The 17,355-nt window shown below is 45.7% G+C and overlaps 1 protein-coding gene across 1 annotated transcript in view; it reads right to left on the bottom strand.

Moving 5' to 3' along the window:
- The window catches only part of ELAPOR2 (endosome-lysosome associated apoptosis and autophagy regulator family member 2), a gene marked incomplete at both ends in the record, with an annotated part of 97,310 nt that extends 86,889 nt beyond the window's left edge, over positions 1 to 10,421 (bottom strand). The window contains one exon of the mRNA XM_080619731.1: positions 10,302 to 10,421. Coding sequence (XP_080475857.1) covers positions 10,302 to 10,421 — 120 coding nt within the window. The remainder of the gene's footprint in view (positions 1 to 10,301) is intronic.
- Positions 10,422 to 17,355: the final 6,934 nt, after the last annotated feature.

Genomic DNA, 17,355 nt, shown 5'->3' with positions numbered 1-17,355 from the left:
AAGCTTCTCATAGAGCCAAGGCTGGGTTGAGGCATGAGCTGGGGGGTGACAGCAATAGGCAGAGCTTTGGCTGCAGCACCATTAAACCCACTTCAAGGGGCAGGGCAACGCATTATTGCAATGGCTGTACCAGTCAAATCAGCATTGACCCATCAGCCCATAGTCTGGGAGAAAAGTCAGGACAAGGAAAGGCAGGCACAGCTCCCAAGATGTCCCTTGCTATTCGTTACACCCATGAGATATGATCCAGTGTACAATATGAAGAAAGAACTGCATTCCTTGCTGGTTTTCCTGCTTGGGTAATGCAGCCAGCCTGCAATCATGCACATTGTAAGTAATCATAAATTGAAAACCCACCTTCTTGCACTGGGAAATTAAATTCAAATACAAGGTCTAGACCATTTGACGAACAGTTGACATAAAGTACAAACTCATCATTATATGCAAGCTTACACGTTAGGTTTAATCCCGCATGTATCATAGACAGAAATTTACACTGTCATGAACTTGATGTTAATTACTCCCTGGATAGGAAGGGACTCTGCTGTGTGATAACACTTCTTTGGTGTTACAAGGCAAAACAATAAAACTCTTTACTCGCATATAGCTCTCCAGCACCAAGGACCAAGGCTGTGCTCCTGCTGCGCTTCCATTTTAATTCAGCAGTTCAGAGGCAAAGATTTAGGTCCCTTCTCCAGTGTAACTAGGTCATTACGGAGCCTTAGCTCCATCACTGCAATGTCCCAGCCTTATCAAAACACCTTCACTCCTGCAGCTTACAGACCGCTGCAAAACAACCTGGTAGCTTGTGTAACAGCTAATGTAATTCAGTTACAGCAGAGATTAATTCCACTGATGGGGCCAGATTAGTTCTATTTTACTTTAGATAACTACAAGTTGAGCATCTACCAGACATAAGCCACAGTACCTCCGCAGTCAGTGATAGAAAAGGGGAAGAAAAATCACACCATCCTTTCTGGGTGAGAAAAAAATAGGGTAATTGTCTCTGTCTCAACAACTAGACATTTAGGTCAGACTAGATGCCTGGTTTGTACAGTTAAAAGTGAGATAAGCCCTTTTCATGGTGTGAAATGCTGGCCCTGTCCAGTGCTCAGCTATTTCCACAACACCAGGATCTCATGCTTGGACTATGCATGGATCACTGGAGTAAGTTTTCTGTTGACATTGTTTTTCTACTGTGCTGAAGAGCTACGAGGGTACTACCTGCCCTCCTAACATGGTATTCAAGTAACTGTGCCCAGTTATAGTCATCACATGACAAAGCTGCCTCCACTCATCTCTATTGTGGAGCTGCAGGACTGCTGTGGGAGTTCATCCATAACATCTATTGCAATGTCACATCCTGTGCTGGGCAAATCCATGCCAGGGAGCACATTAACAAACCTTGGGGTGTCTGGACAGTTTGAGGACCACAGCTCCTTGGGCCTGTCACGTTTAGCAGGCTAGAGACTGCCTGTGACAGTAGGATATCACCCCAACAATTTACTTTGATTTCCAAACGTGTGTGCACAGTGAGGTGCCACTTGGCATTTACAGTGTAAATGTGAGACCTGAAGAATAGCAAAGTTTGTTAATCAAATTGTATTTCCAGCAACAGCCACAAAAAGCCTCCCCAAACCTTGAGTCAGGCACCATTGCTTCTACCCCATCAAATCCATATGATTTATTTAAGTACCACAGGACTTTAAAACACACTGCAACTTCATTTAACTTTCCAGATTTTCACTTTACAATGTTTACATTTTCCACCTCTTCTCTGCAATATTTTCCTCATCCCTTTTCCAATGAAAGCTGTGATTCATGCGTAACCACCCTATAAGGCTTTAAGGAAATCTTTTCCCTTGTTTAGCAAAGCAGTTCAAGAGATTAGCAGGTCAGTATTGCAATAGGCAATGCTGCAAACCAACTTCTTTTTCTTTTCTTATTTAAAGGCTGGAACTAAAAAAGCAATGACTCCAAGAAGCCAGCAAACATTTAAGTAGGATTAGCTTTAAGTGCAGTTAAAAACACTGCAAAGCAAAGAGATAGAGGAATTGATTCTTTTTTACATTATGGTTCCTTTTAGGTAGTATGAATGGGAATGTAATCATCGATCATAGCTATTTCAGTAGCAGTGCAGGGCTCAGTGCTGAGCTATTTGAGATACCTGGTCTGTGCACCCCTAACAGGATGCTGTGACACTAACAGGATGTGTTGCTTTGGTGCAGGATTGAGCAGTGCCTCTGGATCCCCTGCGTTCCACTAACACAGAGCACAGTGGGCTTCCAGACAAAAGAAGAAGAATTCAGAGCCCTGCTGAGTCCTATATTCAGCATCAAAACCAGGCATTAATCAGAGTCATCCTGTCTGGTCTTCTAGAAGAGGAGGCAGTTGGCCTGGGTTCAGCGGTTACTTGAGCAGCTCTAGGGAAGACAGCTATTACTTTACCAACCCAGACACTTGACATGCTTTGCAAGGCAAACAGGCTGCTCATCAGGCAGGTGCTTGCCAAGAAAGGTGTGGTGTGAAGAGGTGAATCGCTTCTCCACTCCAATTCTACTGAGCAGCCTCCCCGCAGCATCCCAGACACGCACATCAGCTCACATTCCCTCCGTGCAAGCATAAATCCTGATGTTAGGAGTCTGGTTAGGGGCCCTGTTTCCTTCCTTTCAAGAGAAGTCTGAATTTTTTGGATGAAATAAGACCAAACAAAAGAGAGAAGAAAAGAACCGTCTTGGGAAATCTTTCCTTTTCTTCATTTGCTTTAAGGAACCACGGAGCTGGAGATGAAAAGCAGCTAAGCAGAAACAAGCAGCATTTGATCAGCGCTGTTGACCCACCAGCAGGAGGGAGCCATGAATATAAAAGCCTTGTAAAAAAATCAAGAATCATCCATTTCTGACGTGCTTCTCCCAAAAGACATGGCACCTGCCCTACGTGTGTATAACACACAGCTGGCCTGTGCGGAGACCTTGCTTTGAGAAACTTCAGAGAGTAAGGACAAAACCAGAAGGATTTCACATGCTGCAAGAAAAGCTATGGGAAATTAACGCTTTAAGAGTCAACAGTTGAGGTCTGAATCACCTTTACTCTTGAGTTTGCTGTTGGAAACCTCCACCTCAGTGCATTTCAGTTTTCTGCAATTTAGACACTGATTTCTCTGCCGCTAAACACACACTGTACCTTATCAAGCCAGCAGTAATTATGTTAATGGCCTCTTCAGGTTTTCCACTCCCCATCTCTTCTTCCCCTAGCTTGGTTATCTGATGCATTTCGATTTCCTGACCATATTCATCACATCAGAAATACCTCTAAGCACGTTCAGGTCAGTTCTAACCTCAGAGGGAAAGGTCACCCTTTCCCCAGAGCAGGGCTTTTTCATCAAATTGGATTATAAGATTAGCATTAGTAACATACATTGGTAACTATTACATAGAAAATAGCTCTTTTGGCTGTGTCTCCCTAGTAACTAGAAGAGGGCCAGGGATCTGCCCAGTGTCGTGGACCAGCTTACCCTGTTTTGGCGAATCTCTTCTCCTGATGCTCCTGTACTCCATAGGATGGCCATAACCTTTTAACCAATCCCAAACACCCACAGCCACTTTCCTGTGGATCATCACTGTAAAATATATCAACCTCTAAGGTGGAACAAAATCTAAACAACTGAAAATTGAGCTTCCCAGCATTTTCACCACCAAACAATACAGCTGCTATCATTTTCTGTAGGTACTTTCCTGTAATCTTCAAGTACCACAACAAACCATCTGTGTTACGTGTTGTATTTCTTGACCATAAAACACTAACAGATAAGAAAGGCTAATGCCACACCAGCAAGGGAAAACGGGATGAGTGATTTGCCCTCTCTTCGTAGGAGTAAAAACTCTGTTAAAGGAATTTTCTAGTTGGGAATAGCCCACCATCTGGGATGATTTTTTTTCCATTGAAAAGATATCTTACCACCAGCAAACACCTTTCCCTGCAGAGACAGCGCTTGCTCCTCTAAAGCTAGAGCACAGACCTCCACAACAGAGCAGCAACCCAGTTCTTTCACATCTTCAGCACACACATCTGTTTTCCTTCCCCCTACATCAGGAAATGCAAGCCCTTTGCCATTATCTCAGTGTAAATCCAGGCTAGCTCTATCCAGCCAAAATGTTATGTTCTAGGAATAAATTAACCGGGACCAGCCTCCCGCATTATTTCTAGTGCCCGGAAGACTAAACACTGAGTGCTCTTTGCCATTCACCCAGCTGAAAACTCACCGTTCTCCTCTTTCTGTTTCTTTTCTCTTCCTTGTTAACCCTGGCAGGTTAGTTTTCACGTGAATCAGTGTTTGCTCTGACTCAGCACAGTAACAGGAACATCAGCACCAAACAGAGGAGCTAGCAGCTCAGCTGCACGTGTCATCTTAGATCATCCCAAATCAGCTGTGAGCCAGCGTCCCAAGCACGCTGTGATTACTGTCTGGCGCTATTTATCAAGGTGAGGATCACAATGATGGTGAAACAAGGTCATTATTAGATTTAGCTAATGCTTTGTAATTGAAAGGGGGTTGTTTGGAGTTTTTAAAAGGCAGTTGTTGAAAAAAAAGGGGTCTTTAGCTTTTCCTCTAATTCAAAACCAGAGATTTTCTCTTTCAAAAGACTGAAAATCAGCAACCAAAACCTAAACAGATTTTCAGGTCCAAGATATGAACTAAAATATTACCAAAGAGTGGAAAGGACACTCTTTTCCGAGGAAGTGTAAGTGTTAGGAAAGACATAGACATACCAGCACAAGACCTTCACAGTAAAGGCCACTGATAAACCTTGGCAACGTCTGGGAGACATATGGGACCTGTTCCCAAGCGCTGCTTCTTTCCTATCTATCTCAAGCATGAGGGGTTCAAGGCTGCTTTTCTCATTACCAGCCTTCATCTGTTCTCCACTTTTTAAATTGTTTCCCAACTTAACTGGTGCTTACCACTTCCTTCAGGAGGCATTGATAGCAACAGACATACGACATAAGGGAAGCCTGCTCTGATGGCATCTCCCCATTGCCCACAGAGCAAGTCCCAATAACCCCTGGCTCTGCCCCAAGGCCGTTCCAGTCTGTGGGAACCCTGCCAACACCTTCACAAGGCCAAGACTCACAGGGCAAGGGGTCCCCGTAAAGCCGGCATAAAGCAATGCAGGGCACTGATGAAGCTTTCCCAACCAGCACCCCAAAGGAGGCAGGTGACAACCCCAATCACTGCATTCACTCATCCCGACACGCAGCTCGCTGATGGTCCCTGTTGGCACCATACTTGGATGCATCAGGAAACCCAGCAGAGCTCCTGTCCCTGCTCAACCTCTCTAAATCTACTAAAGCTCTGAGGAACAAAGAGATAAAAAAAGAAGAGAAAATCATGGGCTTCTTTACAGATGATAAATACTCATCCTGAGTGATCAAGCGGTGTTTGATGATGGAAGAAATGCAATCCTGTGTTGGCTTAATGTCTACTACTCCTTTGAGTTTATGGTCTGTTACAGCAGTTTCTGCCATGCCCCGTTTTCTTATTCCTGAATCATTATAACCATGGCTCACTTTCCATATTTTATACCAGCATCTGTCTTCCTTCTCTGGTTTCAAGTTCTGACACCAGTTTCTCCTGTGCTTCCCCATTATGTGCTGTGGTGGCGATGCTTTCTGTGCCCCAGCATCTGTCTTCTCGCCTTTTCTGTACCTGCTTCCATACCATCGACTTCATTGTCAGCAGTTTTATGGCATGGTTTTGGCTACACTTTCTTTATCTTTACGACGTTCCATCACCGTGGCAAATGGAAGCTGTACAATTTCTCTTTTCACCTCCAAGGCACAACTCCGTGTAGCGAGAGGTGATAAAAATAGTACAATCCATCTAAGAATCTTTTCCGTGCCTCTTCTGCTGACTATGAACTGTTTGTAAATTAAGAGTCTAAAATGTTTCAGGGTGTTTAGGAACCAGGGAATACAACAGTAGATCACCCCAGCAGCTGGTATAGATAGCTCCTGCTCCGCTGCCAAAATAGCCAGTGCAGATGTTTCAGAGAATAGGACAAGGATACCAACAAGGGACAGCAAGGGAACTGACGCAGGAGAATTCCTTCCTAAATATTTAGCAATGAGCTAATCCCTTCAGAGACTGTAAGGCCAGCAGAGACCAAATGAATCCCAGAGATCAAGAAGTCACAGTTACATGAAAATAAAAAAGTATTAGCTTTTAAAAGTAATAACTTGAGCCAAGTGCACAGAAAGCCTTTTTCTTTCTACCCTATCCTAAAGATTTGCATCTCAATGATTTTCCCTACTGCTGCATTAATGCACCTTCTTCTTTCTCTTCCTCCCTCAAGTTCTTCCCTTCTTACCTAGGCAGCACCACCCCGAGATCCCTGTATGTGAATTAACCAGTTAAACAACAAACATTCACAGTTCCTGAATCCTAGTGGCATTTTTCGTTATCTGTCCAACTCATTTCACCAGCAGCACACAGGCTGTCTCCACAGAGCCATCCACATCCCTCCTCCCTAGCAGGTACAATTCACTTACAACAGAAGAGGGTTTCAGATACTCGGATTCCTTCCAGCAGACATCCCTGCTACTCCTGCCATGTACATTTGGTGCCAGGCATGCTGACTTAGCATCCTTCCAAGACTGACACATATCTTCTCTACATCCTTCATATGCAATGACAGAACTTCACCTCATTTCCCAGGCTGCTTCGCTTAGTACCTAGTATCTTGAATTAGGATACTAATATACTTAAAATACTTCACATTTGACTTAGATACACCCCATTTTAACCTTTCCTTATCATGAAAACTGACATTATTTCAACACGCTTAGTCCACTGCACTTGACCTAGTTTCAATTTCATGCTTCCCCCCCTCCCTCCTTAAGACTTCATTGCCTTTGTCTTGCAAGTGATTTGTCCAACTAAATTTCTCCTAGTGTCTTTATCATTTCCAGAAGTATTTCAGCACACTAGCACAAAAATACTTTCCCTTACAGAAGGCGTTTAGCATTACCTTTCCTATTCACTTTATAATTCTATATTTGGTTTACCTGCCTGCTGAAACAACAGGTAAAGCATCCAGCATAGCAGAATCACATTTATTATCTGTATCAAAAGCATATGTGTTTGCTCTCAATCTGCACGGTAACTGAGACTCAGGGTATATGAAAGAAAACACTTTTGCTAGCAGCTCAGATACTCCATATCTCTCTTTGCAAACAATTTGGCTGAATGGGAAGTAAGAGAAGAGTCGCGAGTCATTCAGCATTGTTGGGTTTTTTATGGTTGCAGAAACAACAGAGGGAAGGAATGATGAAATGAAGAAAAGATCCATTTAGGCTGAATATCAGTTAAAATGTCCTAAAAGCAAAATCTGTTCAGATTTGGGCAAGTCTCTAAAGGGAAGCCAAAGAAGATGCATTTAGTTGGGAAGTTAAGAAAAAGCACCAAACACGGGAAAATAAGATGTAACATCCCCGAAGTGGCAGGGGGGATGGCCATAAATATCAGTTCTAACAGAATAGCTGAATCTGTATTTAATGCCAGTGAAAACCATGGGTGTCGTCAACTCCACTTCAAGTCATATTTTATGCAACACATGAAACTTGTGCATTAGTATCCCATCCATCATTGGCATAAGCAGAAAGAGTTCACCAAGCAGTTATTCTTCTACCACTGTCCTAATCTGAGTTATCAAGTCACCAGAAGCATAGGACACAGCAGTGGGTCTCCCCAGATTCTGCACACTAGAGGTATTCTGGGCATCCAAGCTGAGCCTGCTTCATCTCTTGAGGATGCACCTAACTCCCTTTCACACGAGCTGCTGGCATCAAAGAGCTCAGGGAAAGCTCGTGATGTGCATGGTCATCACAGCCTGCATGGAACACTGTTATTGCAGAAGCTTATGGCTATATCAATTTCCTCCAAACCTCACAGGAACATTCATTCAAGCTGCTTGTACATTTGTTCTGCGGCACAAACACAGCTTTCCTAAACCCCACGTGCTGCACTACTACAGTCCCTGATGAAAGGAGCCAATGACAAGAAGGTTTCTGGAAAGTGACTTTGCTATACATTATTATTTTTACTATGTATGTAATCAGAGCACCATGGAGCCTCAGGCGTAGCCAGAGATCCCACTGCTCCAAATGCTGTACCAGCACAGAGAGCTCACAAACTGGCAGCCATCCGTAGTTCTCCTAACAGTGAGGAAACAGCAAAACAAGCTGTCAAGGAAGGGAGGGGAAAGAAGTGCAGCTAAATGACATATCCCCTACAGATTCAAAATGAACTCTCTGCCAGTCCATTAAGCCTTGGGCTTCTCAAGCCTTTCAGGTACAAAACAATAAGACCTTTACAAGCCTCTCAAGGACTGCAGTACCCTCTAACAGGCTGTGGTTTCTCATTGCATGACTCCATTCCTGTCTGACCCTGCCCAAACCAGAGTCAATCACCATGGGAGCTGTCATGATTTTAATGGCAATTATTCCCCGATGACTCGAATTAAGCTGAATTAGGGCAAATGGCAAAGTCATTGAGACCAACACATAATAGCCAGGTATTAGCCATGTTTTAACACGAACTATTTATTAACTTCTGCTCTTCCCTTTTGCAAACCAGCTGATGTGATACACTGGGGTTTTGCAAGCATTTTGTTTCTTCTTCTCCCTTCAGACATGTTTGTAATTATATTCCCCGGGGCCACACAGTTGCATGGCTGCACACACAGACCAGCACGAGTACCGTGCAGCTTTCTAGACATGTGACTGAGGGATGGTTCTGTCTCAAGGAGTATTCAAGTGAAACTAAATCAAAACAACACTGTCCATCCTTCTGAACAGAAAGCAAAAGCACTCAGGTCCAAAGGCGCACAGAAGTGGGGCTCAGGAGAGAATCTGAACACCTAAAGCCTGATTCATGATGCTCAAAATACCTCTGCTGAGATTTTTCTATCACCTTTAACCATCCGCAGAGGTTCATTTCTTTTAAGCAAAGCCTTCAGGATGAGATCAGCTGTGAAGGGCCAGTTTCCTTCACTGGCTGAAAAGGGAGATAGGTAATTCAAAGCAGTGGCTACATAAATCCCCCTGAGGATGACTGATGCTTAGGAGAAACATGCCCAAACATATCCCGCATGTCCCCCTGCTGCAAGATTTCCCATGCGAGACAGGCACTGAGCAATCCCACTGAGGCTCTGCTACTTGGAAGACAGAAAGTAGATTCAATAGGCAAAGAGGGAATATTCCCTGGGTCAGGGATGTCTTCTTTCACTACATGGGCTCCTGCACCCCCAGCCAAAGAAGTCCCACGCTGCAATGGCACCCAAGCATAGATCAGGACCCTGTGCCAGCCAACCCGGCTGTAGTCACCCACCCTAATCCAGGCTGAGATATACAACTTATTTCTTGCTAACCAGTGCAACTGCAGTAGGAGAGGTGAGGAAGCTCTGTTCCTGGAACATCCTCACAGTGGTAGAAGAAAGAGGGCTGAATACTGACAACCCACTTACAGGTTTCTGCTTGCTAGAGAAGCACCCTGGACACCAAGACCTGTTTGGAAAGGGGGTACCCAGCTTCCACACCCCTACACCTAGATTTGAAACATAAGAAAGATCCACTCACTCGTTTAAAGTAGCAGAGGGGCTCTCCCTGCATGTAGGAGTGAGGATGGAAACCCTGGAGCACAGCTTCAGCCCTGGTCCCCTCCATCAAGGCTCCTTTTGGGCCACCCGGAGCCGGGCACCCCTGTCGCGCTGGGCAAAGTGGTCCCTGCTCCCGGACCCCGGCTCCCTACAGTAACGGGTCTTTGCAGCAGGAGAGGCAGAAAGTTTCTCTGCCCATGTCACGCACATGGGGACACCCCGGGCTAACAAGGGTTGGGGCGACACAGCTTCACCTCCTCCACCGTCCCTATTCTTCGCACTGATTTAGGGTATTTAGGGAAACAGCGAGGCTCGCCGAGTACCGCTTGTTTGGAGGCGGCTCTGCTGTTTCCACGCACCGGAGAGAGCAGCGACAACGGGGGAGGGAGGAATTCGGCACCGACCGCTATAAAGGGGCCAGTAAATGCGTGATGCAGGGTCTCGGCCGCCCCTCAGAGGCCCTATAGCACCACGGCGGAGGGTCCTTCACCCTAATGTCGTCCCACAAACAGCCCGGAAAGGGGAAGGGGAGAACAACCACCAGAAATAACCCCTTCCTGACGTGCCACCCCCTACCCGAGCCAGCGCATCCCACACACACTCCCTATGGATAGGGAAAACCCCGGAGGAGAAGGAAAATCTCACCTCTTCGCAGGGCGGCAGCTGCAGGGCGGCCGCTTGCCAGCCCAGCAGCCAGCAGCAGCACACCCAGGCGCTGCCCGAGTACCCCCGCTCCGCTCCGGCCCGCCGCATCCTCATCATCATCATCTTCATCCTCATCCTCACCGTCCGCCGCTCAGCCTCGGCCAGCCCGGGCGGGTATCACCGTCCCCTGCTCCTGCCCCGGTCGCGGCCGGAGGGTCGAGCTGCCCCTGGCCCTGTGCCCCGCCTGCACCCGGGCATAACCCCGGAGCTGGCACCGACGGCAGCGGCCCCGCCGGCCGCCCGCTCCCGGCAGCCGGCACCGCCAAAGCCGGGAGGAGGAGCCGGGAGGAGGAGGAGGAAGAGGAGGAAGGCAGCGCAGGCGCATGCTGCCGAGGCTCATCCAAACCCAGCTTAGCAGGCGGCAGCACCCCCAGGCTGCATGGCTCCAGCCCCAAGGGTTGTGGGGCAGGAGCGAGAGAGAGGAGTGAAATCTCGCAGCTCCTCCCCGGCCCCCGGGATAAATCCCCCAGTCCTGGCCCTCCTGTGGGATGCCCCATCCTTGTGCATGGCAGCCCCGGCAATGCGGGGTGCTTGGACCTATCTCCCTGCCAAGGATGCCCCTGTCCCCTCTGCTAGGATGCTGCTATCTGAGATGTATGGTGGATGTGAGGTGTGGGATGTGAGGATCGCTCACCTTAAAGCCAGAGCATGACAGCGACCCTCCTCTGAGGGATGGGAGAGCAGCTTGTTCATGGCCTGATCCAAATTATTATTATCCCAGAATTATGCGGGCTTCCCTCTCCGTGGTTGCCTTTCAGCCCGGATTTTACCTCCCGTTCCCCAGCAACGTCCAGCTACTCATTCCTAATGAGGTGTTTTACTGCCTCTGCCTCCCTGCCGTCTCTGACAGACCAGCTCCCATCCCTGCTCCCTCCTGCCTCTTCCCTCCTTTCTGCCTCCTCTTATCTAACCAGCAGAACCCAGCACACAGAGCTCCTCACCTCCAGCACAGTGTGTAGCTGTCCCAATTGATCTACCTTTTTGCACCCCAATACCCAGCCCTTTAATTTTATAATTCTAATTGATTGAGTGACCTTTCTTTTTGCACTTTTACTGCAATGCCAGCTCACTGCGATCCAGGTTTGACTCAGCCTTTATTCACCTCTTGAAAAGAGATGAGCACTATGAGGGGAGAGTCATCTCTTTGCCTGCGTCATGTAACCCCTCTTGCCATCCCTGGCTGGTGCCATCACTGTGGCTGTGTGCTAACACAAAAATGGTTTCATTTGCTCATTTTATATCATTTTAGGACCTTGCTGGAGCAGTCAGGAAGGGAGCTCTGTGACACTGCTAACAGAGACTAATCTGAAATCTCTCTTTGTCCTCATACTGAGCCTTGCTCTGCTTTTAGCTCTAGCTGGAGGAAGGAAAATGGGTTATCGGTTCTTCCACCAGCGGTCCCCATTCCTCCTCAGGGTGCCAAATGAAGCAGCTCATGGAAACCATAGCACAACAAAAGTCATCCTTCCAGAAAAAGTGGAGAAAAGGATATATAAACTGTGATACTGCTCTATGTTTTGTGCTCCTGGACCAGGTAAATCAGTCCCAAGGACTCACTGCTCACCTTAACTGGGATGAAATCCAGTATCTGAGGAGCACTGATTACAACTGGAGCAGCACTTCTGTTTGCATCTGCTAAAATAGAACACAAAGCTGCAGGCACTCGTAGACATGCAGCAAGTGACTCCCACAGAAAATACATGGAATACAATTATTGGTTGGATTCAGCATGTCTTTCATACAAGGAAAACAGGTATGGAGGTCAACTTCCAGAAAAGTGCACTTCTTGCTGCAGTTGTTGGCCTTGAATACGAATTCAGGGTGGGAAGCACACCTGGCAGGGGCTGTTGGCAGAACTGCTGGGAGTGCAAGGGTGGCTGTTCCCAACCTACAACCCAGGGACCCAAGAAGGCAACAGGGCCACTAATACACCAATGGCAGGAGTCAGGTCAAGCAAGCAGGTGTCCTGTATGGCATGGGGATGAGTGAGGAAAGGGGGTACCAGTGGGTGCTTCTCCGCTGCTCTGTCCCCCTTTTGTTGCACTAAATTATTCAATCTTAAACCTCAGAATGGGAAGAATCCAATTTACAACTAAAAGGCTAAATACTCATCCTCAGTGCTCGCTGTATGTTACCAAGAGCTATTTACTGTCCTTTGTGGGATATGCTGTCTTCCTAGCAAGAAAAGTCACTAAGATCTGAGATTGCTTCATTTGTTTTGTCTTGCTTTATGTTTCCAAATGATAGAAGGCCCAGAAATTTCTTGAGCTTTAAAAGCAAGGCTGTCGCTCCGGGTGCTGCGCTCTTCAAACAGGTTCTGAAATGCCTCTGATATTAAATCCTGCAAATCTCACCTGAAGGCAGCATGGTAAAAATCCTGCAGTGCAAAGTAAGCATGAGGGCAGCAGAAAAAGAACAAGTATGCTGTTTTAAAAGTTAATGACCTTAGATAGGCATGAACAGATGAGGCAGAGGAAAGCAGTGCGGGATCTGGGAAGCTTCATGTTACTTTAACACAAAAGAAGTAACACCTATACGTAACATCTATATATAAAGCAGCAGAGTTAAAGGATTTCAAGATCTAGTAAAAGCAGATAGCAGGCAGTTAAACTGGGATTTTCAAGACCTGTACCTGAAATCTGGACCAAATATTGTGAGTCAAATGGGAGGATACAAAAGTAATTCAGAAGACTCATGCAATCTGAGTTACAAACCATTGCCCTGCTCTACTCCATTAAAACACAAAAGGAAACGAGAAAGTTAAGTTGTAAGTGATAATTTATACTGCAACAACCATGAGATGTGTTTCAAGCTACATCTCCAGAACTGCCTGTGTTTTATTGCGCCTCTCTATTAGTCCAGTGTAAGTTAGATGCTCTTAAAAGTGAACCTTTGTACTGTTGTTGTAAGCTGTGCCCAGGAAAACACAACAGCTCTCAAGCATTTAGGGTCCAGGTGTGTAAACAGTTCTTTCTGACATCAGTGAGATGCTGAAAGTTAACAATGGACATTCATGTTTGCAGAGCTCAAGCCCTAGGTTTCTCCATGGCACCAAAGTAGCCATATGTTGCTAATGTTAATGACACCAAGTGAAAGGGAAAATTAAATGGCTGCCAGCTACTGTTTGGATGACAGCAATTAGTGACTGCACTTGGGACTAGTCAGGCCTGTGGGCTGACATTGGCTTGTGTGGGAATACATCATAGGGTAAGTGAAACTATTAATCCTTGTTCCCTCTGCAGGCTGCTGATGCAAGCTCCTTAAAGACCTTTGCCTGCATTCACCTTTCCCTGCTGCTTTTGGGAAAAATAATCAATATAAAGCAATTTCATGGAGTTTCTTCACTGGAACTCATTTTCCAGTGTTGGTGACTCTTCATGTGGTTAAATGATGTCATTATGTACAAAGGTAACTGGTTTTCCCACAAAAGGTAACATGTTCCTTTAATTTGCTTACATATCTGTCTGTGGGCTTTACCATAGAATGTTTTGCGCAGGCATAAAATCATAGAATCATAGAATAGTTTGGGTTGGAAAGGTCCTTAAACTCATCCAGTTCCAATCCCCTGCCATGGGCAGGGACATCTCACGCTAGATCACATCACCCAAGGCTCTGTCCAACCTGGCCTTGAACACTGCCAGGGATGGAGCATTCATGACCACCTTGGGCAGCCCATTCCAGTGCCTCACCACCCTTACAGTAAAGAACTTCTTCCTTACTGAACTTACTCTGTTTAAGTTTTAACCCTTTACCCCTTGTCCTATCACTACAGTCCCTAATGAAGAGTCCCTAGCCAGCATGCTTGTAGGACCCCTTCAGATACTGGAAGGCATCTCCTTTTTCCATGGACTATATATTTTCCCATATAACCTGGTCATCTGTGCACTCTCCATGGGGGTATACTTCATCTGAGATAAAAATTAACGCTCTTTAAAGACATCATGTCATGCCTGTGCTTTGCTAAGTGCAGTTAAAGACAGCCTTAATATGCTCTTGCTCATACCCACATTCTTACATTTAGATTCCCAAACCCTTCAAGCTCTTTGGAAGTTCAATATACACAGCAACAGTAAAAGAATGTTTCATACCTGTGTCTTTGGTCCATCTCTGACCTACTTAGACATCAATTTTACTTTCAAGTCATTCAAGGACCACCATGAGTCCATCCTAGGACAGTCGAAGAGTCATCCTGAGAAAGCTGATGCATTAGGATGGAGGCTAAGCAGTCACTATACAAATGGGTAATATTTGCTGTGGGATCCTGTAGCCCATGGAAGAGCCTGATGCTGGGATTCATCTCACTTAACTTTATCACTCACAGCTTGGGGTGTTTCGGGAGTACCTTTCACCCTGACCTAAAAAAGAAGTTACAAACATGTGAGATATCTTTTTTTAAAGGGCTGTGTCCGGAGCTGGAAGTGATGGTAGCACTCATCAGACATGTTTTAATTGCCTATTTTAGGAGGAGCTGAATGTCTTTTCTCTCCATTAACTGCACAGATAGCTCAGATATGGACACATGGTCAAATGCAGACCACCCTAGATAATTTTCTGCTGCCTGGCATCCTCTTTAGACAAGGTTCATGTCCTCCACCTTTATGTATGTATTAAGTGGTACATGGCTGACTGGTCCCTGCAACACATTCTACAGCTCCATTTGCATCCAAACCAGAGTACAACACAGTGAGAAGGACCTGGGACAGTGGCTGATGGGCTACCTGATGTGGCTGTGCAGGCTTCATCACACAGCTGTAGCATCCTGATGCAAAAAACCCTGGAAATCTCAAATCTCAAAACCCTGGAAAAAGGCTTTCTGTTTAAAGAAAAGCCAGGATCAGCTTGTACTTCCTTTCTGCAATTCTCAGTCCTATATGTAACACTCAGCATTTACCCCTTCTCTTCCTTTCTTGATACCCTGGTTCCTCAAAGCACTATTTTCACTTCTTCTCCCAGGAGATGTTTGGAGTGCCTGTATTCTGCTTTTCTAGCAAACTTCACCTTATGGATCCCTTTTAAACGTCTGGGAGCCTTCCAGACGTTGATTTCTTTGTTCATCCTTTCTCTCATTGTGACTTCAGTTGAATTTCCCTCTAAATCTTGCTCATGGCCTGGCACTAGAAGAGCTCCTTGAATACATACAATGCAATGTTAGCTTTGCAAAGGTTGGATAGAAAAGACGCAAAGCACTCCTGCACCATTTTAATCCACAGATCTGGAGAAGAGAGGTTAGAGAGGTAAGTTGCCTGCTTGAATCACAAGAAATTCAGATGTAAGAGAAGAATCTATCTGCTTTTGAGTTAGCCACATCTGACAGCTGACATGATCTGGCAGCTCCTTCGTTGCTTTCTAAGGGAAAAATTCCCATCTTCAGTTTTAAGACGTATAGACCAGTTGATTTTCAACACCCCCCCTCCCCCCCAGTGCATATAGAATAAAAAGCTGTTATCACTGCATTAAAACCAGTTAGCATGTTTGTTTTGAGTAAGGAGGAACAGCAGTGGTAAATATTTCCAAGATAGCTGATGACAGACAGCAGGATTGTCATCCAAAGCCTTTTACTGTTGCTATTACAGTTTTCTAGCCATTCATCCACAGATGCCTTTTCCCAGCAGACCTATTTATCTGCTATCGGGTAGCTAAAGTGTCTTGAGTAATGATGATTCTCTTGACTTTGTGTGCAAAACTGAGCTCTGAGGGACACGTTGTGACATGGTTATGTCCAAAGAGGACACACCATCTGGGGGGGGGGGTTGGGTGTGCAATCTGGAAAGATATTGTAGCTCTATTTAGAGAGTGCTAAGTACAAACTATTACAAAGCTAAAATCTATACGCTCTGGCTGTGTTGATTTGGTGTATGAACTAGGTTAGGATGAATGACACTGAATAAATAGCTTTCTGCAGTAAAGAAAGGTTATTTGGGCTAATGCTGTTTTCATTTCTACAGTGATGCTGGGCACACTGAGGCTGATTGTCTTCACTGCAGGTTAGCAAGGCTCTGCAAGTGCACATCTAAATTAGATAGTAGGAAAGAGCTCTTCCCTGTGAGGGTGCTGAGGCGCTGGCACAGGGTGCCCAGAGAAGCTGTGGCTGCCCCATCCCTGGCAGTGTTCAAGGCCAGGTTGGACACAGGGGCTTGGAGCAACCTGCTCTAGTGGAAGGTGTCCCTGCCTGTGGCAGGGGGCTGGAACTGGATGAGCTTTAAGGTCCCTTCCAACCCAAACCAGTCTGGGATTCTATAATAGTGCCCCTTGGGAAGAAAATGGCCTCATATTTTCTATTGACCAGCTTGAGCTTGATGAAGACTTTTGCAATTAAAAAGCTGCATTTTCAAGGGTCTTCTCAAAGGTCTTTCTGCTTCCCCGGAATCAATGACAACAGCTCCTCACTCTTCAAAAGCTTCAAAGAAAGCAATGCCTGGCTCTCCCAGGGAAATAGGTGGGAGCCATATTGAGCCAATATTAAAATGCTTTGAAAGTCCCACCTGGTTGACAAACAGGAACTTTTGCAGATATGACATATTTTATTACCATACTGTTGCTATGGCTGGCAGCAGAATTAAGTGAGCTGCCACTGCCGATAGCGTTGACACACGCAATGGCAGCAAACGACTGTAACTCAGTATTAACAACAGTATTGATTTTCTGTGTCCAGGAGAGCCTTTGTAAACTTTTAAACCCCAGTTTTGCCAAATAAAAAGCACCCAACTAAATGTCAGGGATTGCAACAGTCATTTTAGTAGCAGGCAGAGATGTAATTCATCTGTGAGAAGACTGCCTGAGCTCATGTTTAGGGGTGTGAAATTGCAATGACCCTATGCAAGCACATGGATGAAACAGGTCTTTTCAACTTATCTCCAAGGTGATGCTGTGACCAAGCAGCTGGATCTACCCTGACAGGCTGACCTACAACTCAATGTAAAGTCATGCCTATACCCATGGGGCTTCAGCTACAAGGAGGCTATAGCCATGACTCTAATTCTGTGACAGTGTAATC

This window comes from Psittacula echo, assembly GCF_963264785.1.
Source record: "Psittacula echo genome assembly, chromosome: 1".
Taxonomy (NCBI): domain Eukaryota; kingdom Metazoa; phylum Chordata; class Aves; order Psittaciformes; family Psittacidae; genus Psittacula; species Psittacula echo.
This window is presented reverse-complemented; position numbering and strand designations above follow the sequence as displayed.